The sequence below is a fragment of the Trichosurus vulpecula genome, chromosome 2 (assembly GCF_011100635.1).
Source record: "Trichosurus vulpecula isolate mTriVul1 chromosome 2, mTriVul1.pri, whole genome shotgun sequence".
In the NCBI taxonomy this organism is placed as follows: Eukaryota; Metazoa; Chordata; class Mammalia; order Diprotodontia; family Phalangeridae; genus Trichosurus; species Trichosurus vulpecula.
In genome coordinates, this window is record NC_050574.1 from 165131090 (window position 1) to 165158275 (window position 27186).

The window sequence follows — 27186 nt, forward strand, 5'->3', positions numbered from 1 at the left end:
TGGCTAAAGAGTGTATAAAAAGAGAGAATAGAGCTATTTGCTTGGGGCTCTGAGCCACAGGAGGAGGGGCCCTGTGACTGGGCCAGCCGTTGTTGTGAGCTCCCCTGGCTCCTGAACTCAGATGTTGGTTTCTTGGTAACTATGAATTGTATTTGGTCTGTTTATAATGTATGTTTGTAATTTGTTTGTATTTGCTCTGAAGTTCAGGGTGCTGGCTTTTTCCCCTGAACTAAGTGAATATCTGTATGTTGGATTGAAATAAGATTGTTAACCACTTAACGTTGCTTTCCTTAGTAAAGCAGATCAAAAGAATCTGTACTGGCAGCGTTCTTGTTGTTAGGCTTGTGTTGGTCTTTCACCCCCACAGCAGCTGCTAGCCAGATTGTTGAAACAAGATAGGTTCTTAATAATCAATGGAGGGAAGGCACTAGTATTAAGAGAGACTAGGAAGGCTTCCTACAGAAGGTGGGATTTTAGATGGGACTTAAAGAAAGCCAGGGAAGCTAGGAGGTGGGTATGAGGAGGGAGAATATTCCAGGCTCTGGACAGCCAGTGAAAATACTCAGAGCCTCATGAAAACCTAGAGAAAAGAGTATCAAGAAGGTGGACAGAGAGGTCAAGAAGGATGAGAAAATGCCATTAGACTTGGCAATTAAAGACCATTGGTAACTTTTGAGAAAGGAGTTCTGATTGTATGATGAGGTTAGAGGCCAAACTGTGGAGAGTTAAGAAACAGCAAGTTAGCACAGTGGATAGAGCAGGAAGCCTCAGTCCCAATTCCATACCAATCACTTTCTAGCTGTGATCCATGGAAAGTAACTTACCCCGTCTGCTTCGATTTATTCAACTGTAACATGGGAGTGATAATAGCACCTACTTTAAGGGTTGTTGTGAGAATAATATATTTATAAAATAATTTGCAAATCTTTTTGGGGGGGCAGGGGGAGGATGGCAGGGCTATTGGGGTTAAGTGACTTGCCCAAGGTCACACAGCTAGTGTCCTAGCATCTAAGGCCATATTTGAACTCAGGTCCTCCTGACTCCGGGGCCAGTGCTCTATTCACTGCACCACCTAGCTGCCCCAAAATGCTTTGCAAATCTTAAATTGCCGTATAAATGCTATTACTAGGAAGCAGAAGCGCAAAAGTAAGTAACTTTCTTGGTGTTTGGTTTTAAAACAGAGATGACAAATAGAACAGCTTGAAGAAATGGCAGTCAAGAGAAAGTTAAGGATGGAGGAACTCTAGCTATGTCTGTGGATAGCAAGAAAGGAGAAAACGAAGAGAAAAGTATGATCTGGTTTGGGTTGGTTTAGAAAGTTTTGTTTTGTTTTTGAATAGCAAACCAAGAGAGAATATCCTGGATCTCACCAAAGAGAAAAAGTCTCAGATCAAACAGGGAGAAGTGGAATCAAGGACAGGACAAGAGGGGTTGGCCTTGGCAAAAAGACCTACTTCTTCCTCAGACTGGAACAAAAGGAGCGAATGGAAGAATAATGTAAAAGGGATTTGAGGTAGAGTGGTGTAGATGAGGAAGCTCACAAAAGACAGCCTGGATTACCTCAGCAAAGTAGGTGAGAGCCTTTACTGCAAGTGAAGGGATGGGGGTGAACTAGGGCGTTTGAGAAGAGATTTAGAAATATCAATGAAGAAACGAGGAGAGTTGATAGAAGAAAAAGAATTACTGTAGTGAGTGGCCCAGCTGAGGTCAAATCTATAGCTGTTTCAGTTGGCGTGGTTGTTTGATCATCTCCAGCAATGTTAATTAACATAGGAGCTGTGAGCTCTGAGAGCAGGAAACTGTCTATTTATATCCCCACTGCTTAACATAGGACTTGTCACATACTGAGTACTTAATAAATGCTTCTCAGATTGTCAAGTCATAAACGACTAAGGGACAAAGGGCATTCAGAGGTTCAGGAAAATGCATTTATGAATGCAGTAACTGTGTCCAAATTGAGAAGTGAGGACAGGGGGCATTTATGAACTAGAACAAGGATTTCTAAAAGAGGAACTCTGGTCTGCCAGAAGGGGAGTGTTATCAGAGGGTAAGATGTGTTGCATACTACCCTCCCCAATAGTCATTCTTGGGGTTTGTCTCCAACACAAAGGCACCTACCTTCATTTTCCAAGTCTTCTCCAATTCATGCCAAAAACGTTGCCACCACCACAATCCCCACCTCAATCTCCCAATTTTTGTTCCTTTGCACCATAGCAACAGATGTGCTGGTACAATTGAGAAAATGTCCCCATCCCCCTTTTTTATTTGGGTGAACAAAATGAGTTGCACAGAAGCAGGCAGGTATGGGTTTAGATTTGCATCCCTGATCTCATTACATTATCTTTCCCCTAAACCCAGTCCTTTTCCCAACTTTCCTATTACTGTCAAGGGCATTAACTACTATCTTTCCAGTCACCCAAGTTCAAAACCTAATTGTCTTCCCCATTCACATGCACCCCAGAGTTATTACCTTCACATCAGATAATAGCTAACATTATAAAGCACCTGTGTCAGGAATGGTGTTAAGCACTTAAGAATATTGTTTGTTAATATTATGTGTTAAGAATATTCTCACTTTATCCTCACAACCATCCTGGGAGGTAGGTGTTTTTATCATCCCCACTTTATAGATGAGGAAAGAGGCAGAGGCTAAGTAACTTGCCCAAGGTCACACAGTTATTAAGTATCTGAGGCCACATTTGAACTCAGGCCTTCCTGACTCCAGGTTCACAGCTCTATCCACTGCCCTCCCTAAGTGCCCCCAAGATATGTGCAGCATCTATCCCCTTCTTACAGTCATCACCTTTGTTTGAGCCCTCTTACTCTCTCCTGGACTATTGTTACCCACCTAATTGATCTTCTTGGTTCAAGTCTCTCTCTACTCAAATCAATCTTTACAGCTGCTAAGTAATTTTCCTAAAATGTGGGTCTGACCATGCATTTCAGGAAGCCTACTTAATATTAACTCCAGCGGCTCCTTATTGATTCTAGGAGCAATTATTTCACCTTTATCTCATCCTCTTAAATTTCCATCTTATAGTGTACTTTACACACTATAGTACAGAACTACAAATTTATACACATACTGCGCAAGCATGGTCAAAAACTTTTTTAAAGTTTGAAGACAGACTAAAACAGAGAAGGGTGGAGGGAAGAGGTTTAAGGTTGAGTAATAGACAGGAATAAAAAAACAGAAGAGATACAAAGGGGGATTTCAAAGTTCAAGATCATGGTGGTGGCAATTTTAAGTGATGGTGAGATTTGAGGGAGGGACTTCTATTACAGTGATCAAGGGGCTAATATGGCTTAGGGCCAGAGTAACTTGGACCTGGAAAAGAATGTACTGCTGAAGGCTGTTCTTTCCCTGATCCTTTCTGGTATACATCTACATGACTGCCTTAGTTCAGGAGGGAAAAATGAAAATGAGGGGCAACTACAGCTAACAGCAAAGATAAAGGACCACAGAACCTAGATATGAACCCTAAAACAAGCAGGAGCCATGCTGATGCATCTTAACAGGTTAAATCCTAACTAAGGCAGGTTATCTACGAATTCAGGAGAGAAAGGGGATAGAATGGAATGTGACTTAATGTTGCCTAATGTCCAACATTCTGACGCTAGAGGGAAACTTGAAACTATGCAGGCAGATTATGGAGGTCATTCCCTATACCTATTAGCTGGAGGTCTGTAGGCTCAATTAAGTTCTTAAATTCTAGTTGACCTAAAGTTGTGATCTAAGGCCCCAATGACTAAGGGGAGAGGTAGACAGGCATATGAAGACCTAACAACTGTCCCAGTGGGTAGCTGTGATACTGAGGTACAAACCACAGGAGCTGAGGAAGTGAATGAACTGGAAAGTCAAAGTTTTCAAGGAGACATCAACATGAATGCTATTACTGCCCAAGGGCAAGGGTTGGTATTTTAAAAGACAGGCTGCCAGCTTCATAGCCTCAATCCCATAAAGCCAAAGATGGACAGCCCACATATGCTTAGACTATAGTCAGACCTGGCAACCATGCCCTAGTCCACAAGGCCTGGGAACTGCTCACTGAAGAACCATTTATCTGGCATACTGTAGATTATTTTCAGATATTGGACTAGATGGCTGGCCCTGAGGCCTCTTCCAACTCCTGAGATTGTGCAAAATCACTTAGCCTCTCAGTTTCATGCTCACCTATAATGTATGTATGTACTATTATCAAGAGATATGTAAATGTGCTATGTAAACTACAAAAACCTATTCTAGCACACAGCAGGTACTCAGTAATTAAAAACAGTCCAAACCTTTTTTCTGGACATTTTATTGATATCTTTAGTTTTCACATCAGCCATTTTGGGATATGTCCTCTCCCCATCCTCCAATCAGTGAGCCGTCCCATGTAACAAAGAAAAGCAGTTAAGCAAAACCAATACAGTTACATCTTCTAACATTTTATTCAACATTCATACCCACAGTACCCTAATCCAAGGAAAGAAGAGAAAGGCATTTATGGCCTGTTCAATTTCACTTGACTGAGTTGCTTAAGCTACCTATTTCTTATTTTGTGTATTTTATATTTTTGTAGGGTAATCATTTTTTGTTAAAAATTGTAACATCTCAATTTGATTGACACCCTACTAATTCTTATATGCAAGCATTTAGCCACTGCTCTGCTTAGCTGCCAATCTCTTGTCTCTTTCTTCAGCAATGGTAAGGCGGATACCCTTTCCTCGGGGAAGAGAGATCCAAGGCTTGTTACCTTTGCCAATAACAAAAATGTTTGAGAGCCTAGTGGCAAAGCTATTGCCATTGGCATCTTTTACATGGACAACATCAAAAGAGCCAGGGTGTTTCTCCCTGTTGGTGATCACACCAATTCGACCCAAGTTAGCTCCACCGGTCACCATACACAGGTTACCAGTATCAAACTTGATAAAATCAGTGATCTTGCCAGCTTCTAAATCAATCTGAACTGTATCATTCACTTTAATGAGAGGATCTGGGTAACGGATAGTACGGGCATCATGGGTCACCAGATGGGGAATACCCTTTGTACCCACAAAGATTTTTCTCACTTTGCACAATTTATATTTAGCCTCCTCAGCCGTAATACGATGAACAGCAAAGCGTCCCTTTGTGTCATATACCAGACGGAAATGTTCACCCGTCTTCTCAATGCTAATGACATCCATAAAGCCAGCAGGGTATGTAATATCGGTGCGGACCTTCCCATCAATCTTGATGAATCGCTGCATGCAGATCTTCTTTACTTCATCTCCAGTCAGGGCATACTTCAGTCTGTTTCTCAGGAAGATGATGAGTGGGAGACACTCCCTCAGCTTGTGGGGACCTGTGGATGGTCTTGGAGCAAAAACTCCAGTTAACTTATCCAGCATCCAATGCTTTGGAGCTGCTACACGCTTCAGATGTTTCTTGGGACCACGAGCCATGGTTACACTGTACCTGGGGAAAGAAATTCATTTCTTTATATTCTCAGTTTTGCAAAGATACAAGGTGTACAGGAGGTTCTAAAAATTCCTTTTTACTTCCTCTTTCCAACTTGCTCACTTTAAAGCTTTAGGTACCTCTCTAAATGATTCTGTATTTCACTCCACACAGAGGCCACTCTAACCCTTCTAAACCTGCTCATACTTCCTGCTCCCCTAACCTTCTTAGCTGAGAAATGCACCTCTTACCTAGAAAATTGAGGCCACTGGACATAAGCTCCCTCTTTTCTGTTTCTCTTCATTCTCAAAACCCCTTTACATTATCCCCTACTCCTTTTCTCCTATTATTTAATGAAAAGATAGCCTTTTCTTGCCAAGGCCAATCCCTCTGCATGTGCCCTAGACAGAATTCCCTCCCTTCAGAAGAGTGCCCCCCAGTAATCTCCTCTCTAACCCTTCTAATCCCATCTGCTAGTCCATTCACTGAAGCTGTCAAACATCAAGTTTCTACATTTCTTATAAAAGTTTCACTAGACCCTATCACCTACCCACTCAAAAAAAAAACAAAACCCATCCTTTTTTCTCCTTTCCCGATCCACATTCCAGCAAAAGCTCACAATGGCTTCCAACCTCATTGAAGTGAAAGTTGTCTCTCCAAAAGCACCAGCTATCTCTTCATTACCAAATCTGATAGGGTTTTCTCAGTTCTCATCCTTCCTGACCTCTCAGTTGCTTTTGACATTGCTGACCACTCTCCTACTGTATACTCCTGAACCCTCTTCTCTCCCTATGCCTCTCCTGGGTTTAACTGGTACCTCTATGCAGATAATTCAGACCTATTTAACCAGTGAGCCTCTAGGCCTGAGAGCCAGTCCCAGATTACCAACTGCCCTTTGCATATATTTTGAAATGGGTGTCTTACAGATGCTAGACATATCCAAACAAAACTTTACACCCAAATCTCCCACCCTTCTGATACTTTCCCATTTCTGTGGATGGCACAACTATTCTTAAAGACTCCCAGGATCATAACCTTGACATTGTCCTCAATTCTTCCTCACCTTTTAAATAATTAAAAAGCAAAGCCTATTTCCACCTGCAAAACATCTCTTTGGATGTCCCCACCTCTCTTCTCACACAGGCTTCACCTTAATTCAGGCCTTTACCACCTTTGACCTAGACCATTACGATAACCTCTAAATGGTAAACAATCAAACATGACAAGTTTTTTGCTAACTTCAAAGTGCTTTAGCGTTGTTCAGTTGTGTTTGCCTCTTTGTGACTCCATTTGGGCAGTGGTTTGCCATTTCCTTCTCTAGCTCATTTTACAGATGAGAAATTGAGGCAAAGCCGGTAAATATCTGACTGAGACCAGATTTGAACTAAGGAAGATAAGTATTCCTAACTTCAGACCCAGCACTCTATCTACTGCAACACCTAGCTATCTCTTCAGAGTGCTACGTAAAGGCTTATTATCATTATTGTTATTATTTTATTCTCCCTTCTTCACTCATTCATTCACAGGGCAAAGTGATTTTCCTCATCTGACCATTTCACTGCCATACTCAAATTCTAGTAGTTCTGACTCTCTGCTGTTTTTAGGCCCAAATAAAAACTCCTTAATTTAGCTTTTTAAATCCTTCACAACCTCTCTTCAGCCTCCTTACACTCACCCTCTTTTCCCCAATTCCCAGATCCTGCCAAATTGATCTGTCGCTCACATGTCACTTCTTCACCCCTTTCCCAGCCTAATATGGCAGTGGCAGCCTAAGGTGCCTGGCATGTACTCACTCCTCACCTCCCCCTTCACAGAATTCCTACTTTCTTCCAGGACTCAAGTGCACCACCACCCACCTTTTACAGAACCCATTATCTCCTCCCATAAACCATTTTAAATTTAGTTCGTCGTGTATCCAAGCTTAAAAATGCACTTAAGACTTCTGGGGCACCCAATATATGTAACACTGTCCCGCCAGTTGCATGTAAGTTCTTTGAGATCTGGCGATTTTTTTTCTCTGTACCCCCAAGGCCTAGAATAGTAGTTGACATAAAAAGCGCTTAATACATGGTTGCGCGCTTAAAGATGTAGAAACTAATTCACGATTTAATAATACTACACACTAAACGGGGCGGGGTTGGGGGCCGAGGGAAGGGCAAAAAAGCAGTTACTTGAATATTTGAACTTACCTGAAATAAAGTGGTAAATTTACTCGACTGTAGGATCACAGGCTCCGTCTACTTATAAGCTGTGTGCGTTTGGCCACGTCACTTTACCCTTTTGGGCCTCGGCGTCTTTACCTGTAAAACGAAGGACTGGGATTAGACCATTTTCTCACAACGCTCCTCACCCCACCCCACCCCCGTCCTGGGGCTGAGGGCCTTTTGGGCCTAGCACACCACCCAGCCTGAGGCGGGGGCAGGGAACCAACCCTGGCGACTGAGAGAGGCTTGAGCCTTCGGCCTACGTGGGCCTCTCGGTACTCAGGACGCCCCGCCACTTCCATTTCCATGAAACCCCTCCCGGGCTCACCAGCAGCACGACCAGCCGGTCCCAAGGCCGCGCGGAAAGAGATCACGTGCTCCCAGAAACGTCGTTCCCAGGGATCTTCGCGGGACTACAGGGAGGGCATAGAGAACGGTTAGACCAATAGGAGGGAAGATTCGAAGATGACTCTTATATTCGACCAATGGTCTTGGAGAATGGGCGGAGAGTAAGGAGGAAGTTAGACGGGGGTTCCACATCCTGTTTAAACCCCCATACGGCGGTTAACGGCTATTGAGAACGTGGGCTAAATCTGCGCTTGCGCCGGGGGTGGCTGGCCCCACCCAAAAGGCGACTGGGTCCAAGAAGGCTGGTTGCTGCTTACTGGACACAGCAGCTGGGAACAGGTGAGAAACTTATTCTCGAGGAAGGTCTGGGTCGGGCAGAGATGGGATTAAGCATCTTCCCTAGGACTTTGAGGTTGCCTTTCACGTTTCCCATGGCGTCTTCAGAATAAAGTCACATGCTCTCCGAGGCTGGGCTTGGGCGAGAAATCCCCACGAAGGTCTTGTTAAATAGGGTAGCTCAACAGGGAAGAGGAGGCAATGGTCAGTCGGAAGGATGCTGGACTTGGAACTCCCGACCCTGGGACTCAGATTTGTTGTAAAGGTTTTTGGGTTGTTAGTTTTGGTTTTTTTTGGGGGGGGGGGGAGGTGAGAGCAGGGGTGGCACCAGATCTGGGACTTTGGTTTTGTAATCAACACCGAATTAGCTGTGTGATTTTAGCTAAGTCGCTTCTCCTCCCTGGGCCTCAGTTTCCTCATCTGTAAAATAAGGGGGTTGGACTAGATCTAAGTTTTTTGATTTCCCACCAGCTTCTTAGGATCTATTGCTCCTGGCTAAGTCGGGGAGAGGCAGCTTGGGGAGAGGAGACACTAGTCGTCGTCCCCCGACCCCAACAGAGACACACATACACACACCCCCTTGTGTGACCAGGTCATTTCATCCCGGCTCTTGGCCCCAGTTTTGACGTAGCTTGCTTTTCCTACTCCCTCTCAAGACTGTCCTGTTCACAGGGAAACTATCCGAATGCGAGTCCAGGGCTTTGGGTCTTTTTTTTTTTGCTCTAGTTACCTTTTGGGACTGAGGCTGAGACAGCAGGTGCAGGGCGAAAGGAGAGACTGATGTTGTTGAAAGAAATGAAGTCTCTGGGGTCTTAGTGGTTTCAAGATTTAAAGGCAACAATTCCCAATTAAAAAAAAAAAAGCCAAATCTTTGAGGTTTTATTGCCTAAAATGCATGTTAAAAACCAGGAGAAAAATATGTGTTATGGGTGATACTCGTCTGTTTTGAACTTTCCTTTTTTAACAGTTTTTCCTCACAGAGGATGAGATATTATAAGTAGCAAGTACTTAAAAATGTTAAATTGAAATATAACCATCCTGCCTGCATGATAAAGCTAGGGTAAGATGTAAATTTGAACAAAGGTTTAACCCAGATTCTCTGATTGACATATTTTCCTCTTCCAAAATAGGGGAGACTCCTTGCAACTATAAACACCAAAGCAGGGTTTGTTTCTTGTTTAGGAGGATACCATCCACTCCCCTCGAGCCTCCCAATCCTCTAGTTATTCAGTCCCTAAGCATAGTAAATGCTTCCTGTATGCCAGGTGCTTTGCTAAGCTCTATGACATTAAGAAAAGAAAAGACAAAAAAGACAGTTCGGTTCTCTCAAGGAGTTCAGTATATTCAGGTCCGCAAATCGCCCAAATCTTTGCCCCAAGTTCACTCCAACCCACAACTACTTAACACTTATTTTGTCTTACATTTATGAAGCCATACTAAATGCCATTTATGTTCTCTCCCAAATAGCTAAAGCCCTCTGGTCTTATATGGTTTACCGAGGCATTTATCAAAAGGATTGCCTAGCAGTCAACAGACATTTATTAAGCGCTTAACATGTGTCAGGAAGGTGATTTTTGTTTGGGGGGGGAGGGAGGTGATGGTTGCCTTCACTGTCTGTTTTTAACTCCTAAGTCAAAGGAAATTAATCTGATCTTAAAATGCTAAAATGACATTCTGCATGACAGTAGTTTGCTGTGGGAATTTATACACTGTTGAAGGTGGGGTAGATAGAAAAGTGAGAGTCTGGAAGACCTATACTAAGATTTAGTGCTACCTGTGTGATCCTGGGCAAGTCACTTGACCTCTCTAAGACTCAGCTTCTTCATTTATAAGTACTTCAGTAGGCTGGTGTGTCTAAAATGAGCTAATGTATTTAAAGTGCTTTGCAAGCATTAAACCAAAGTGCTATGTACATGTCAGCTCTTATTCTTATAGAACTGGAAAGCAGCAAGCCTTTATTTGTAATCCTAGCACTTAACACACTTGCCTGGCACATAGTAGGAGCTTAATAAATGCCTCTTGACTTCGTGAACAAGCATGGTGTAGAAAGAAGCCTGGATTTGGAATCAAAGAATCATGATCAGTCTCTACTGCCATATATATATATATAACCATGGGAGAAGTGATTTACTTTTCTGAACTTCAATTATTTCATCTTTAAAATGGAGATAAGGATTAATTGCCTTAGAAATTGTTGTGAGGAGGGGGTTTTGTTGCTGTTGTTGGGGGTTTTTTAGGTGAGAGTAGGGATGACACCAGACCTGGAATTTTGTTGATGCAGAGAATTATCTTGTATGCACACTACCAGCTTTCCCAGTAATTCCAAACAGAAAGGGAGTTCTTTCCTAAGTAATTTTGTTTTCAGGTTTATCAAACACTGGGTTTTTTGAGATCCATTATTTTTGATTCTCCCTTGTCTAGTTTGTTTCATTGATCATTTTTATTTTAAGCAATACCAAATGGTTTTGAGAATTGATGCTTTGTAATATAGTTTGGGGTCTAGGAGTGCTATGAGAAAAATGCAATAATACATGTAAAATGCTTTGAAAACCTTAAAGTGTTATTTAAGTGTTCAGTTTTTGTTAGGCTTTTAGGATCATAGGTTTAGAGCCGGAAAAGAACCAGCTCTTTATTTTACAGTTGAGAAAAATGAGGTCTCTGCGGTTAAATGACTTGCCCAACATCACATAGGTAGCAATAACCAATAAACATTTATTGAGTGCCTACTATGCGCCAGGCACTTTGCCAAGCATTGGGTCTCATATAATTGTTGTTGTGGTATCAGATATGAAAAAGAAAGGAAGTCCTTGCTCTCAAAGAAGTAATGGGGGAAGATAATACACTAAAGAAAGTTATTTGAAAATGAGTGGGGAGAGGGAGAAGATGGGAGTTCATTTCTCTTGTAATCCAGTTGCAACACATGGGCTTGTTCCTTTTTTTTGGTTAACAGTAGTAAGTAATAGAACTGAGATTTGAACCCAAGGCCTCTGAGTAAAAATCCAGTGCTATTTCTACTGCACTATGCTGCCTCCTAGAAAGTAAGCTATAAAATACCTATTAGGATTTATCATTTATGAGCCCCCAACTAATGTGCAAGACAAGGTTCTAGGCCTAAAGAAATTTTTGAAAATAATTTTTCAGAAGTATTTTGAATGTACTAGAAAAAGCAATGAACTCATGAAGACCATTTGTTAATAAAAGTTGAAGTTTACATACTACTTTTGTTGTTGTTCAGTCGTGTCTGACTCTTGTGATCCCATTTGGGATTTTCTTGGCAACTTGGCGATGCTAGAGTGGTTTGCCATTTCCTTCTCCAGTTCATTTTATAGATGACAAACTGGGGTAAACGACCATAGTCACACAACCAGATCTGAACTCAGGGAAATGATTCTTCCTGACTTCAGGCCCAGCACTCTATCCACTGGGCTGCCTAGCTGCCCATATAGTACCTGCTTACTGAATGCTACGTATGACCTTATTTTACTCCCTCACAACAACCCTTTGAGTTAATTAGTGGTACAAGTGTTATTTTCCATTTTAAGGATTAGGAAACTGTTCCAGAAAGGGACAGTGACTTATCCAAATGATCACACAACAGGTTGGTGACAGAGTTTGATTCAAACCCAACTCTCATTACTAAAAATTCAGGGCTCTTTTCACTAAACTAGGACAGAATACCTAAGGCACAGAAGTGTTGTGATCTGCATAGGTGGAAAACATACCTATACTAATAAAATCATGGATCTTTTAAATATTTCAAGCAAGTATTTTTAGTGGCTTCTCGCTCTCTGTCTCTCTGTTTAGCTTGTGGTTTGTATAATTTGAACATAAAGTGGAATTCCCTTTTCTATCCCATATCGTAGCACTGAGTATCATTATGATTTACCACAATCTAATAGAATTTAATGGCATAAGAGATTAGAAACTAGCCCAAAGAAGGGAAGTTACATAATTATGAAGTTACTCATGTAGTCTCAGAGCTGTAATCTGTATACTGCATGGGTACCAACATAATCAGCAAGCTTACTGTTGTGTACTGGACTAAAAAAAAGACCTAACAGGTAGACTCAACACATTGGTGGACCCCCATATGGCAAATTTATGGAAGGATTTAAACAAGAATTACACAGGACAACAAGAAACTATGAGCAGAATTTATAATCATGTTCTACAAAGAAAACGCTACAGATTTTCTCAAACCCTTATGATGTCAGTTTCCCATAGGCATGGTGCTTTTCTCACAACTCTAAAGTAAATAGTTCAAGTATTATTATCATCCATGTTTTATAAATGAGAAAACAAATTCAGAGAGGATAGGCAATCTAACCTCAGTTAACCCAAACACAGCACATCATCAGTGCCCAGACTTCTACTCAGAACTTCAGTTCTAAATCTTCCTGCTACACTGTCCTGTTGATCTAGAGTTAAGATTTCATAACCCCTCTGCCTAGCTTTGAATAGCCATATTTTTCTAGCAATGCACAACTTTGATTTAGAGTTACTTTGATGATTTACAGTGTTCAGATTGTATTTTATAATAATCTAATGCATATTAGAAGTAACTATTTAAACATTGCAATCCTCTAGATTCTTTTGGAATATAAATGTCAAAGTTTATTAAAACAAGGTAGGAAGTTGAGGGTGGAGGACAAAGATATTTTTTTTTTTGCTTTTTGGCAGGGCAATTGGGGGTTAAGTGACTTGCCCAAGGTCACACAGCTAGTACATGTGTCAAGTGTCTGAGGCTGGATTTGAACTCAGGTCCTCCTGACTCCAGGGCCGGTGCTCTACTCACTGCGCCACCTAGCTGCCCCAAGGACAAAGATATTTTAACTTCAATTTGAAGGTGTTTGAAAACCTTGCTCAAATGTCCAGTGCCATCCCCATCTTCCTTCAGGAGATGCCCTTGCTCTTGTTTTACTAAAGAAATCAAGCCTGTCTGTTAGGCTTACTTCAGACCTCTTAATCCATTCTCGACTTCTTCGGTTTTTAAGTAGCCCTTCCCTTTGTCAAAAGCTGTGCACTTGATCCCATCTTCTCCAGGAGTGTGGCCATCTTCAGTCAGCTAGATAGAACACTGGGCCTGGAGTCAGGAAAAGTTCGGTACAAATCCAGCCTCACTTATTAACTGTGTGACCTCGGACAAGCCACTTAAATGTCCATTTGCCTCAGTTTCCCCAAATGTAAAATGGGCATAATAGCACCTACCTTTCAGAGTTGTTAGGAGGATCAAATGAAATAATATTGGTAAAGCGCTTGGCACATAGTATATGCTATATTTATGCTAGGTGGAGGTGTTTTTACTCTCCCTGTCTATAGACAGCAGAGAAGGTAAACATACCCAGGTCCTCACTGACCCTTGTAGAAAGACTTGATTACCTCCACTTCTAATACTCTGGCTTCTGATTCCCCAGATGTACTGAAACCACATTCTCAAAAATGACCAATGATCTCTTGGGTGCTAACTGATGCCATCCTAAGTGAGACCTCATCTTTCTTGACCTCACAATAGCTTTTAATACTGTTCGCCCCCTTTTTCTCCAGATATTCTTTACACCCTTGGCTTTCATGACATTTGTCTCCTGGTCATCCTGTCTAACCACTCCTTTTCAGTCTTTGCTAAATACCATCTGCCTCCTAAAGCCTAAGTGCCAGTGTTTGACAAGACTCTATCCTTAGCCTTCTCTCTATACTCTTCTCTTGTGAATCTTGTTTGTTCATATAGATTTATTGTCTCTATGCAGATAATTCCCAATTCAATATATTCAACTCCTTTCTCCTGAAATTCAGTCCCATGTTGCTAGCTGCTTGCTGGTACACACACACACACACACACACACACACACACACACACACACTGGTCACATCATTGTCTCAAACTAAACAATATATTCAGAATAGAAATCACCTCTACTCAAATGAATCTCAGATCTCATCATTGTGAGTATTATAATAATGCAGATTGCCGTCCATCTAAACTTCCCTACTCTTGTCCATTTCTTTTCCTTTCCCTTCACAGTGTGAGGATACCAGTGAAGAACACAAGCTATCCTATGAGTCACCTCATACCAGACCACTTTATGTTTTGCTCACATATTTCTTTGTAATTCCTTATTTTAATGTGTTGGAACTTATTTGCACCTACCATGCTACTCTCCATTGCCCTCTGAGTTACATTCATTTTCAGTTCTTTGAAGATCAGTGTTCAATGACTTAGAGCCATACAACCACACTGGTAAAATATTGGTATTAAAAATATGTACCTTTATTCAAGAAAAAGTTTAAGATCATTAAAAGAACTTTGCAGTTTCCCAAAGACAATCTAGCAATCATATAATTGACAAAAAGATGGGGAGAATACAAGATCTCACTATGCTTGTTGTTTCTCATTTGATTTTTTAAAATTTGGTTAACTGGAACACTACCTTAAAAGGTCTTCTCCAACAAGATGTCTCTTGTGCACATCAAAATGATGAAAGATTCCCCAAAAGACAGAAGAGAAAGAACCTTATTTGACCTTTTGAATTAATATCAGGTAAAGCATAGAACAGCCAAATGTGTTCATTATAGGAGATACAGGTTAAGGTTCAAATTTGTGAGGCATTTCCTAAAGTGGGTATTGCAAGGGCTAGTTGTACCCTTAATTGGAATGCTAACGGAATTGGGGGGATTAATACAGCAATTTCACGATCGATGAACCACACTGACTCCATTTTGTGACTCGGTTTCAGAGCTAGCTCAGTTCTTTTTTTATTCAGTTACGGGTCTAGTCCAGTATCTTGTGAGGAAACTTTATTCAGTTGTGGGAACTGCGAGAACACCTGCATTGTTTGAACCTAGCCCTTCATAGATGGGGAAACTGGACCACCTCTACCTGCTGTTCAGAGACCCTTAACCAAGGACCTGGGATTATGCTGACCAGAAACCCAGTTAGATCTGAAGACTAATGCAAGGAGTTTTCTCAAGTTGTACATCTCAAGGAACCCATATGTCTGAAACTGGCCTGGTACTGATCAATCAGTTGTTTCCATGTTTCTTTGATTGTTCACAGACTCTTGGGTAGAATGGAACATCTCTCTTTCTGAATTCAGGGAACTGCATCTGTTCATTCTCTCCATCCCAATTTGTAAAGTCCCTAATCTTTACTCCAATTAGAAATCAGATTACCTAATGTTCTATTGTTTTAATTAATTGGCTTTTTTTGATTAATAGTTTCTAATATATAAAAGTCTATCTCCCCCTGTATTCAGGGGCCAGGCCTGATAAGCTGAGGGGGTCTGGCCCTGGTCCCTGTTTGTTGGGTAATTGTCATGCACTGCTTAATAAATCAACATTCATGGAAGAGCAAACTTTTATTTCCTTAGTCATTTCATCGTTCACCCATAATGCCCTAAAAATGTTGCAATTGCTGTCTATTTATGAGTGTGCTAACTTGCCTGTAGTGAGAGTGCCCCAATTCCTAGCAGTAAAAAAAATGTGCTATGAGGAAAGTTTAAAAAAAGTTTGAGAACCATTGCCATAGAGCAGGAATTCATAACCTGGATGGGGGTCTGTAGTTTTGTATTGGAGGTGAAGAGGGAAGTTAAATGTTTATTTTAAAACCTCTAACTGAAATTTATTATTTCCTTCAATTAGAATAAAATAATTGTAAAGCACTTTGCAAGCCTTAAAGTATTACATGCTATTATTTTTAACAGTTAATTACTTTAAAACTTTATTCTGAGAAGGGGTCCGTAAGTTTTTAACTACTAAAAAAAATCCATGACACAAAAAAAGGTTAATCCTTGTTGTGGACAGTGAGTTCTTCCAGATGTTCCTCCTTGGGGATCATATAGCACTGAATGCATCTTTCCCCCATTAGATTGTAAGCTCCTTGAGGGCAGGGCAGGAACTGTCTTTTTTCTTAATTATATCCCCAGTGCTTGGCACAGTGCCTGACATGTAGTAGGCACTTAATGAATGCTTGCTGACTGAATCTGGGCCCTGGATGAGATCCATGAACAAGTAATCAATCTATCTACATGCATTTATTAAGCATCCACTCTATGCTTCCCTGGGGCTACACATGAAAAGAATCAGATAATCCCTACTCTCAGAGAAACTTGGATTCTAATGGGGAAAAGCATGTATAAGTATACATAATAAATGTAGAGAATAAACACAGGTTAGGGAGGGAGAGCACTAACAGTTGATAAGATTAGGATAGGCTTTGTTGAAGTGTTGCTCAAGTTGCATCTTGAAGAAAAAGAGGCAGAGGTGAGAAAGAAGTTCATTGCAAGCAGTAAGGGTGGCTAGTGCAAGGCATAGAAATGGGAGATGGAGTGACATGTGAGGAAGTTAGAAGGCCACTTTTTGGCTAGATTGCAGAGAACAGGAGGGGAGTAGTGTACAGTGTGGTGAGAAAGGTTGTTTACTTTTTAAAAACTAAATAGAGAAATATGGGAGTGACAGATCTATGCTAAAGGAAATGATTTTAGCATCTGTGTGGATAGACGAGTGGGAAGAGATTTGAGGCTGGGAGAACAAGGAGGAGATTTATAGTATGGAGCAATCTGGACAATTCATGATGAGAACCTGAACTAGGATGTGGATGGAGAGAAAAGCACAGGGGCAAGGTATGTAGTAGGAGTAGAAATGTCATGATTCAGCAACAACTTCGATGTCTTGGGTGAGGGAGAAAAAGGAATTAAGGATAAAGCTAAAGACTGGAAAACTGATGGTGATTTCAGCAGAAATCAGGACCTTTAGAAAAATTGTGAATTTGGCAGGAAAGACAAGTTCTGTTCTGGACATACTGAGTTTGAGATGGCTCTGGGACATCTAATTCTATTGTCCAAAAGGCACTTGATGAAGCTCTGGAATCCATTTAATTATAAACATCTGTAACAGCATCTATGTAGATATGATAGTGAAACTTGTTGACGAGATGAGTTCACCAAGAAAGTATAAAGAGCAAAGATATACCCCAGGGACAAAGCCTTGGGGAACACCTAGAGTTGTTAGTATGTTACAAATGGTCAGACAGCATTACAAAACCTAGAAAAAATAAAGTGAATAACAATGTCAGTGCCACTGGCGTTAAGATTAATGAGGACTAAGACAGTCAAGGGATTGGACAATTAAGATATCACTGGTAACTTTGAAGAGAGCAATTTCAGTTGAGTGACTGGCTGCAAGCCAGACTACAAAGGGTTGAATGTGTGAGGGAGGAAAGAAAATGGAGACATATGTGGAGGGCTTTTTTTCCAAGAAATTTGGCTGCGAAAGGGAGAAGAGATGGGTAGAGTCAAGGGAAGGTTTTTTAAGGATAGGGGATACTTAGACATGTTTAAAAAATAGCAAGCAAAGAACCAGTAGGTTGGGAGAGTGATGATTAGAGAGTAATCGAGGTAGCAATAAGCTGGAGAGCACAGCAAGGGTTCAGATCAAAGGCTATATAAAGAGGTTGGCCTTGGCAACGAAAAGGCATACATCTTCATCAGTCTGGAGGAGAAGATGTCAAGTTTTGAGATGAAAAGAAAGAGGTAAAAGTTCATGTCACATAGCCTGTTTTCCCAGGAAAAGAGGCTAGGTCCTCAGCAGAGAATAGGGCTGGGGAGAGGTATGGGAGGTTTAATGTAGATTAGCTGTTGTGGGGAATGAAATAAGCAATCAATTAGGGAGGAGTAAAAGAATTTTCTTGCTGTAGTGAAGGCCCAGTTAAAGTTGGATAACATGAATTTATAGTGTGCCCAGTTTGCTGACTTCCAAGTCTGTTTCATAGCACGTGAGTAGGAACAGAAAAAAGCAATGGTGAAAGTAATACGGGGCTGGAATTTGGTAAGGGATTAGCAGTGATAAAACGGCAAGCCGTTTAAGAGTTGTTGGCAGTGTGGCATTCATTGAATCACTTAAGTATTTACAAGGTCATGATTGGGAAGAGAATTCACAGTAGGGATAGTGGCTTGAGAAAATACTGAGGGGTGGAGGAATTCAAGTCCCAAGGAGAGCAAAGAACAGGTGAAGGAGGGCTGAGCTTAGAAATGGTAAGAGTGATATCAGATTTTGATTTAAGGAAGCTTAACACTTGTGGGTACGACCATCCCTGTATGAAGCTGTTAGTAAGGAGTTTGAGGGAGCATCAGTATGCAAAATGAAGTCCCCTAGTATAAGGGCACAAGATGAGGAGGAAGACTGATCCAAGTACTGAACTTGAGAAAGCATAGAGAATAATCTGGGGCCTAAACACACCACCCACCATGATTTGAATGGAATGGAAAATGTTGACGCAGTGAATTTACCTCTAAAAAGAGTTTCACCAAACCATTCACACAGTCAAGTGCACAAAAAAATGCCAAGATACGCACTTAGATAACATATAGAGGACATTGCACACAGGTGGATGTGTATGTATGTGTGTGTCTGGGAAAAGACATTATAAATACACAATAAGTTGAGCCTAGAACAAAAGAACAGGCTAGACTTTTTTATCATCTTCAGTTCTTTTAGTTATCTGTTCCCTATGAAATTTCCAAGCTTCCTGTCCTCTAGATTCATAATCTTGAGTGTCTTGCTTTTTCTTTCTCCCATACCCAGTCAATTGCTAAATCCTCCCCCTCCCAACTCTTTCTCCACTAATAAAGCTCCCAACCTAATTCAGACTCTTCTTACCTCTTCCTATATTAAGCTTCCTAATTCATCTCTTTCCTATTCATTTTCCACAGAACTGTAAAGATTACAGCCACAGAATTACCATGTCATTATGCTGCTTATAGTGGATTCCCATTGCCTTTAAGATACACACTTCAGCCTGGCATTTAAGAATCTCCACAATCTAGTTCCAACCTATCTTTGTACTCTCTTCATTCCACTCAGGGGAAACTCTCATAAAGCTCAGATAATTAATGAAAAATACAGACAACAGGATTGACTTTTAAAGAGTAACTTTTTCCCCTTTAAATCAAATTTCTTTAATGAATTTGAAAACAAAGGCACAAGTCTCTAGCTGTGGCAAATATTTCCATTTATATTGCTGCCTCATCCCTGTTCCTATTGGTCCAAGTTGTGCTTTCTTCAACCACTAACTTCATACAGGCAAGTTCAGTAAACTGTAAGGTTTTTTGTTTTTAATCTGAAACCTTATGGAAAACCAGCAGGTAAAATTCTGAGAACAAACTCTTCCTTTAATAAAGAGTTTTTGTTCTGTAGCTCTTCAACAAAAATTCATTTTGGTCTTTACTCTAAACTGATTTGCCCCTCCATGTTTCATTGCCTTTCCTAATATCAAGGTGGCACTTTTAATTCCTATTAACACAGATCTTCTTTGTTAGTTTTTCTGAGGTGTTGCTTTCTTCTTCTGTAGTATCACTGTAGTCCCTTTTGGTTTTTATTTCCTCTTCTTGGCATACATGTGGCTGCTTAATTCTTCCCCTTCTAACAAAGTGCTGGATCCGGGACTCTAAACCTTCACATCTAGGACGATCCAATAATGGCTTATAGGTTCGTGTTTTCACTCCCTCTACAAAGGCACTAATCTGCTTCTGGACAGAAGGTTTGACATCTCTCCACTGAACCATTTCATTTATCTTTGATCCTGTAATGTACAATTAACAATTATATGAACTTATTAACACAATGAAGCCTCCAGTCTTTCTAATAATCTAAATCCCTCCCATAATGAGTCATGGTTTTAGTTTTCTCACCTACCTGACCCAGGACATATGGCAGCAGAGTCCAGTCCTTGTAGCATGCTGTATAACATGTGACTTTTAACTGCATAACTAGCCCACAATTGCTGCAAGTGTGTAACATTAAACTCCTGGACCTCCCGATCATAGATCCATTTGATGTTCTCAAATTTACAATCATATAGAACTAGAGGAAATTCCACTGCCATGCTGCAAAGAGACAAGATCATTTATTTCTTCAGTTTCTTATAAAAGTTAATAGTATTTATTAAGTGCGCACCACAATGGAGAGTATTCTCTTGGATGCTATAGAAAGATATCAATGAATTAAATGTGTTCCTTGTCCTTGAAGTATTTTATAATCAAAGTAGAAATAAATCCTTTTTTGGAATCTGGATTTGACCTATAGTAGAAGAAAAAAATTCTGTATTAACTTAGCTTATGTACAAATGAGTTAACACCACAAAAGCTAATTTTTTAAAAACATTTTTAAAACTAGTTTAAAACATACACACTCACACAACACGTTAATTGAAACCTGGCTATATAAAGGTTGGCCAGAAGGGGGAGTCAACTCTACATGTAGTAAGCCCAATCCTACAGCCTCAATCTGCTCTCAAAATGAGGAATCTCTTTTTATTGCCCTATAAATAGCAAGTAGGAAATAAACATCAGAAAAGGTATTAAAAGTGGCATAGTAGTACAATGTAAGTGAAACCCGTTAAATAAAAACAAAGTAAAATAATAAATTAATGCTTGCTGCCTGATTCACCTGAAATAATAGTACATTCTCATACCACTAATGTAGAAGTTAAAAACTTAAATGAGTGCTTATTTGGAGGAAATAGTCTATTTATATTTAAGGTGCTTGGCCCAAGAGTATGTTAGGGAAACATTAAATATAAGTAGCTAATGAAAAAAAGAAAACAGAACTACCACAAGCAAAAAAAATTTTATGTAAAATTGTTGGTATTTTCCATTACCTGTACTGTGGTTTTTGGGGATTTTTCTCTATATTCAGCAGTTCATCAATGATCTCTGGTTTCTCCATCCTCTGGCCAATAAGAAGGAGAATGGCCATCATACACCGTACTTGATGGTAAAGAAATGCCTGCCCAGTCACTTCAAATTGACATAACTGGAATGGTTCCTGCTGTTGAAATTTCTCCCCTGGACCCCGCAAGGCCACTAGTTGCACTTTAGCAGACAGGATAGTCCTCTGGAAATTTATCACACCATTGGCCACGTCCATTTTACATAAGTTCCGGAAATCATGAGTGCCAACATATTTTTGGGCTGCATCATTCATGGCTTCAATATCTAAATCAGCACAGGGGAAAAAGTAGCGGTAAGTCCGTTCAAGGCAGCTGAACCGGGCACTAAAGCTGGGTTCTACAGGGGCCCAAGCCAGCACCCGGATGTCTGGAGGGAGCACCCGATTAAGAATATGGGTATAACGAATCTCTTCAGCAGCATCATTGATACTGTCTTTCAAACTTTGATCTTCTGGATTCTTGCTCCCCGGGAGTTGGGAGCGAAGGTTAAGGGAAATCACCTATGAAATTAGGAAAGATCACTTTACATTTATAATAAACCTAACTCCACAACATACACATCCAGCTCCCCAGCATCTTACAAGGATTAGAAAAAACTACCAACCTGTCCAAAAGCACTGACTCCTTTGTCTGTTCTCCCACATCGGTGGTAGTTAGATGTCTGTCTGCTTTCTACTAGCCGAGTCTTGGTTAGTGCCTCAAACAGTTTTTCCTCAATGGTGTTGTTTGTGTTTTCTTGACTGGCAAAACCCTGGTATCCCCAGCCCAAATAAGCTACCCTTAAAGCTACATGTCTTTGGCCATACGCACTGAAATTAAAAGCACGCTGTTGATGCTGCCGTTTCTTTGGTTTCCCAGCTTCAGTGGAACTTTCTCCTTTGATGTTTGGGCTCTTCTTATTGTCAGCCTGTTCCTGTTGTAGCCTCTGTACCTCTCTCTCCAGTTCTTGTATTCTCTTCAGAAGTGTCTCAGTCTGATTTGACGCTATGTTTCTTTCCATCATGTATCTCCAAAACGTAAAAAAGTATATAGTTTCTCTGTGCCTTAAGTAAGAAGTTAGAAGAATATGCACTTCATAGTGATTACACTCTGGTGATTATATCACAAGTTATTACTACAGACATACTTTTCAAATACATCCTCAGCTTTCATTAGCTTCTATATTTTGATAAATCCTCATCTTTGCCAGTGTACATGAATCCAAGAAGTTAATAATTATGAAGTAATTAGCCACCCTGTTGACTATTTCAGACATTCTGCTTCATCCTAAATTCTAGGAAAAGGTGAAACGCAAACTGGGGAAGAGCCATTACCAACTATCTTTGTAAGTTTGTCTAGACATAGCTAAAATGTTTGGGGGGTTCTATCAATTTTATCCACCTGTTCCATTTATATGGATTTTGTTAGCTGTGATCATTGAAAACAAGACTGCTTATTTTTCCCAATTCCACTTATTTACCAAAAATGTATATTTGGTCATTAGACCTTCTAAGATCTTACTTATAAAATCCTGCTACTTGTATTAATAAATCTGTCTACCTTACTGAGGTGTTATCACTTACCAATATTTCAGATGAAGATTTCTGAGTGCCTTGATCCACATCTTCTCTCAAGTATTCAGCTCCATCTTCAAGGTGATAAAATAGAAGCTAAACCAACTGAAAGAACTTAATGGTTATATTCCACATTGAAAGCAAAGCTCAGAAACAATTAAGAAACTTCCACCTTAAGTAATTTCAATGGCAGAAAAAAGGTAATTTTAAGTTTTATTAAAGACTGCCTCCCGTGTCAAGTATTAATATTGACAGCCTCCACATAACTCATTCAGTCTTCTACTTTTGAATTCCTCCCTCAAAAATAACAAATTCAGATGAAAGTAGGATTGTAGAGCTGGCTAAGTAGGTAAAGACACTGAACCTTTATCATTAATAATATCTGGCATGATGGCACCAGGTGGTGGCAACATAACTGGGCTACTGGACCGAAACTTCCTCAGTGGTAGTACAGGATAAGATGAGCACATTGGGTAAGACCCAATTGTACATAATAACAGCAACAGTGTAGTGATGAGCAACTGTGAAAGACTTGGCTACTTTAATCAATATAACGAGCCAAGGCAGTTACAAAGGACTCATGATGAAAAATGCTATCCAACTGCAAAGAAAACTGATGAACTTTAAGTTCATCATTAAGTGCAGATTGAAGTATACCGCTTTTCACCTTTTTTTTTCTTTTGTCAACATGGCTGATGCAGAAATCTGTTTTGCATGACTTCAGAAAAAGATAAAAGTGACTACAGAAATCCTGTTACATGCTTAGTTTTTCACACAAAATTTTACTATTTTTTTCTGCACTGAATCTTGAGATTAAATCATTTTAGATGCATATTCTTATTATTCTTTTGAAAAATACAATGTCTAAGTAAACAGTAAGGCCTGTTAAAAGTGACGTTTGCACACTTAAACATTTTTATCCTAGGAAAATTATTAGCCTGCTGTTGAGCTACAAGGCATCATTGTTTAGGTAGAAAAGTGATGAGTATGTTGGGACTATATGAGAAATCGAGTGTAGACAAATCACAAACTAAGTTTGAAAAAGAATAGCATATCTAGCATTGGATGAATAGCATAAGATCCAAAAAGGTAGAAAGCTCGGGTGGTATTATGTGAGAGCAGAGTGTGAAGGCGGACAAATAACCCAAAGAAACTGAATTCTCAATCTCTAAAAAGTATTGCAGACATTCACATCTACTGTAAATATGGAAATTGTTGACTTGTCAGAAGTACAAAAAATTTAGAATGCTGTCTTACCCACTTCCAAAGCATTAGGCATGACTACTATAAATGTTCTGTCAGAAATGGAAAGCTGATAAATTTGTAAATATGATATATAACAAAAGATTAGTCTTGTGAAATAATTAAACTCTTCATTGTTTTCTTTTACAGACATGCCTACAACATAGAAGAAGCAATGGAGAAACTCATGGGGCCTGATAAACAAAAATGGGCCACTATGGATCCAGAAGAACGTATGGCAGCCGCTGCGATAGCCTTTACCCAGATCTGTGCAGGGCTGGGTGAGGGGGATACCACAAGAGAAGCCAGATCAAAACAGTATGATCCCTACAGTAAAGCTTCAGTGGCCCTGGGCAAGGCACCCTCTCTACCTGTGCATCTGCGGTGCACACAAGAAGAGCTTACGGTTTCAGAGACTGGCTCAGACACCTCCCAGATAGCCCGGAAGCCAGTAATGAAGAGGAAAGTGCTTCGTAGGAAACCAGATGGTGAAGTACTGGTTACAGATGAGTCTGTTATAAGTGATTCAGGGTCTAGTGTAGAAAATGACACGGAGCTCTGGGACTTGAGGCGAAGACTAATGAATCTGCAGCCCTGCCATGAAGACAATGAGACTGAGGCTGAAGGTATGGATAGTTCAGAGAAGCTGCACCCACAGCGTTCGTACCATGACATTTCTCAGGAGGAAGAAGAAGAAATCATCTGCTACCTACAAAGAGAAGCAATGGAACCTCCAGTTTACGAACAAGATCTAATTGTTCCTAACCGACCCAAGTCATTCATCCTCCCAAAGCTGGATCAACTAGGCCGAAATCGGGGAAAGATTGACCGAGTAGCCCGGTACTTTGAGTACAAAAGAGATTGGGATTCAATGAGGTTCCCTGGAGAAGATCAAAGGAAAGACCTTCGTTGGGGTGTTCGAGAGCAGATGATCTGTCGGTCAGAGCCCCAACTCAAGCCTCAGCACATATATGTCCCCAACAACTACTTGGTGCCAACCATGAAGAAAAGATCTGCCTTACGTTGGGGCGTGCGCTGTGACCTAGCAAATGGTATCATGCCCAGGTAGCTCCCTTCCCCTGTCTCTCCCTCTTACTCCTTTACTGTCTAGTTTCTTACTCAAGATAATCTGTGACTACCTGGTTTGTTCACACTTTCCATAAAGAGAAACAACTGACTTTAAAAAACACAAGAAACATTTTAATGAAGGACTTCATCCATCACTGGCTTTTTTCTTTCTATTCCAAACTGTCAGATGCCAATTAACTTCCAAATTACCATTCATAAACCCAACACTCTTAAGACAAATCATGCCAGAGAAAGAACCAAACTTGTAGTCGTTTTGTCATGTTTGATGATAAAATGCTACTTGTATTCTGTGCCTTTTTCCCATTTGGCCAGGCTGAGTTGTTGTATTAGTCAATTGTTGCTGTGTGTGATTTTTACAGCTGCTGGGAGTTGAACCTGACTTAATAAAGAATATTTTAGAAATGTATAAACTTGCCCATATCTCTACCAGATACTTCCTAATAATAGCAAGATTATAATGAACTAGAACTCCATAGGATACTGTCCCTGCCTACATTCCCCACCAACCAGCTCCCCTTCCTCCTAATTCTACAAGAGCTAAGAGGATGAAGGCCTGCCCTCCCCATAATAGCTCCCGAATAAAGGAAATAAGGGTAAGTAAAGGTCAAATTTCCTGTTGCTAAAGAAAAGCTATTAATGTTTCCATTAGTGAGAGGCAGCTTTTTATAAGGTATAGATGCACTATGTTCCATTCCAGAACTCTGGTCAAGAATTCCTTGCACAAAGTAGGCACTTAATAAATGTCTGTTGAATTTAATTTGTTAAATTGAAGAATGTACTTGATCAGCTTGGTCACTTCAGGATTTAACTTATGTAACCCTTGATTCCTGTGGCCAACAGTGTATTATAGAACAAATTGTACTACATTAAATTTCCAGAATACTGTTGTATAACTTCTGCTGCAAATAAAAACTGGAGTTAGGTACAAGATTTAAATCCAGTTTACCCTTGTAACATGAGGTAGAAGCAACTAATTGCTCTTCCCATTTAGTTACCTAAATGGTAACTTCTTAACTTTGCTCTCTTGTGTAGGGAAAGGGCAGAGGAAGAAAATGAGAATCCTCATCTAAGCATCTGAAGCAAGAGAAGCTATAAACGGTCCCCTAAACCTTCATCTTCATTTTCTGTCTTCACCAATGACATTTTGCTTTCTTGAGTTGTGAAAAGGTCACAGTCTAGGCTCTGGGCTTGTCCAGTCTTTTACCAGCATTCTTTTCCCTCATGTCTGTCCCCACTGATATTGTGGCCACTTGTTTTAATATGGTTTGTAATTTTACAACAGAAGCTGTTCAAAGGATGTTTTCAAATAAAAACCTAAAATAATCCACAATCTAGTTTTGCATTTGAATCGATTCCATCTAGAAGCATTAATGCCAGCTAAATTCCCCTTTCTCCAAAAGATTTTATTTTACAATTTAAAATCACAGTTCCCCAACAGCAATATACCCCCCTCTGGCTTTGCATTCTTACCACTAGGCAAGTTTTAGTTCTGCTTCAAAATCTACTTAGATCTTAGGTTTTTGGTTTAGTGAAAAGGGATGCACCATGTTCCAAATAATTCCTCACGGTAATATTTGTGTTCATGAGAAAATTCTGAAGACTCGATTAATAGAGTAACAAAGTAAGCTTTCTTCATTTGCCTTGCTATGATCAAAATACTTATTAACTTTTAAGAAAGTAGCTGTAGCGATAGCTGTGCTGCTCATGCTCAATACAGACCAGCTCCCTAGGAACCACCCGTCTGGAGTATGGCCTTCTGGGGGAAGGAACTCCGTAGGAAAGGCTCAGTTCCCCAAAGCAGGGGGCTTTCGGGGGTATGCACCTACCGCAGGATAGAGCTAGGGCCGCACGTCTACTGTACCTCCGACGGGGAGAATGGGGCTGAGATGTGAGGGTAGCGCGTGGTGGTCCTCCCAACCCCAATACCCTACACCAAGGGCCAGGATCTGGCGATAAAAGAAAAGGCACATGCCCAAGAGCCGGCCGTAACACACTTACCTTCCGGCAGCAAAAGCTTCCAGGAAGTATTCTGGGCTAGAGGAAGTGATTTCTAGGCTTCCGCGACGTAGTGTTCTCGGGCCTTGATGGGAAATGTAGTTCAAAGAACCACAGCGATAGGGCGGAAGGGAGGAACCCTACCACGTGTTTTTTTAGCACCCCGCCCAGCTCTATTCCTAAGGTAGCTGGATAAGGAGAGAGAACTGTTGGTGCTATTTTTTATTTTTTTAAACAGGTAACTTCAAATTCCTGCTGTAAATTGTAAGGCTG

General features: G+C 40.5%; 3 protein-coding genes across 9 annotated transcripts; 1 reads left to right on the forward strand and 2 right to left on the reverse strand.

The window, feature by feature from the left end:
• Positions 1 to 4285: 4285 nt before the first annotated feature.
• On the reverse strand, positions 4286 to 8083 carry LOC118838886 (40S ribosomal protein S4). The gene is made up of 3 exons (XM_036746263.1): positions 7958 to 8083; positions 7615 to 7725; positions 4286 to 5443 (listed from the first exon to the last, which is right to left on the reverse strand). The coding sequence occupies exon 3, from the start codon at positions 5428 to 5430 to the stop codon at positions 4639 to 4641; it is 792 nt and encodes a 263-aa protein (XP_036602158.1). The 5' UTR covers positions 5431 to 5443; positions 7615 to 7725; positions 7958 to 8083; the 3' UTR covers positions 4286 to 4638.
• An 82-nt stretch (positions 8084 to 8165) lies between these two features.
• On the forward strand, positions 8166 to 26247 carry HYLS1 (HYLS1 centriolar and ciliogenesis associated). 4 transcript variants are annotated; one of them, XR_005009576.1, is made up of 4 exons: positions 8166 to 8316; positions 22608 to 22787; positions 23980 to 25511; positions 25951 to 26245. XR_005009576.1 is itself a non-coding variant. In XM_036744803.1 (4 exons), the coding sequence occupies exons 2-4, from the start codon at positions 22774 to 22776 to the stop codon at positions 25994 to 25996; spliced, it is 975 nt and encodes a 324-aa protein (XP_036600698.1). In that variant the 5' UTR covers positions 8199 to 8316; positions 22608 to 22773; the 3' UTR covers positions 25997 to 26245. The 4 variants fall into 4 exon arrangements, 3 of the variants coding, with proteins under 3 accessions (XP_036600700.1, XP_036600698.1, XP_036600699.1); XM_036744803.1 differs by having other exon boundaries at positions 8199 to 8316; positions 23980 to 24894; XM_036744805.1 differs by having other exon boundaries at positions 23980 to 26247.
• PUS3 (pseudouridine synthase 3) lies at positions 19247 to 27018 on the reverse strand. Of its 4 annotated transcripts, none has more exons than XM_036744798.1 (6): positions 26917 to 27018; positions 22597 to 22692; positions 21639 to 22077; positions 20963 to 21534; positions 19999 to 20189; positions 19247 to 19885 (listed from the first exon to the last, which is right to left on the reverse strand). In XM_036744798.1, the coding sequence occupies exons 2-6, from the start codon at positions 22635 to 22637 to the stop codon at positions 19590 to 19592; spliced, it is 1539 nt and encodes a 512-aa protein (XP_036600693.1). In that variant the 5' UTR covers positions 22638 to 22692; positions 26917 to 27018; the 3' UTR covers positions 19247 to 19589. The 4 variants fall into 4 exon arrangements, with proteins under 4 accessions (XP_036600693.1, XP_036600695.1, XP_036600696.1 ...); XM_036744800.1 differs by lacking the exon at positions 26917 to 27018 and adding an exon at positions 26745 to 26892; XM_036744801.1 differs by lacking the exon at positions 26917 to 27018 and adding an exon at positions 26745 to 26849 and having other exon boundaries at positions 22597 to 22661.
• Positions 27019 to 27186: the final 168 nt, after the last annotated feature.

Coding starts and splice junctions, on each gene's coding strand:
- LOC118838886 (XM_036746263.1), bottom strand. CDS start 5,430: ATGGCTCGTGGTCCCAAGAAACATCTGAAGCGTGTAGCAGCTCCAAAG.
- HYLS1 (XM_036744803.1), top strand. Junction 24,895..25,950: donor GCAAATGGTATCATGCCCAG/GTAGCTCCCTTC, acceptor TCTCTTGTGTAG/GGAAAGGGCAGAGGAAGAAA.
- PUS3 (XM_036744798.1), bottom strand. CDS start 22,637: ATGTGGATCAAGGCACTCAGAAATCTTCATCTGAAATATTG. Junction 21,535..21,638: donor GAGTCAGTGCTTTTGGACAG/GTTGGTAGTTTT, acceptor CTAATTTCATAG/GTGATTTCCCTTAACCTTCG. Junction 20,190..20,962: donor CCCCAAAAACCACAGTACAG/GTAATGGAAAAT, acceptor GTCTCTTTGCAG/CATGGCAGTGGAATTTCCTC.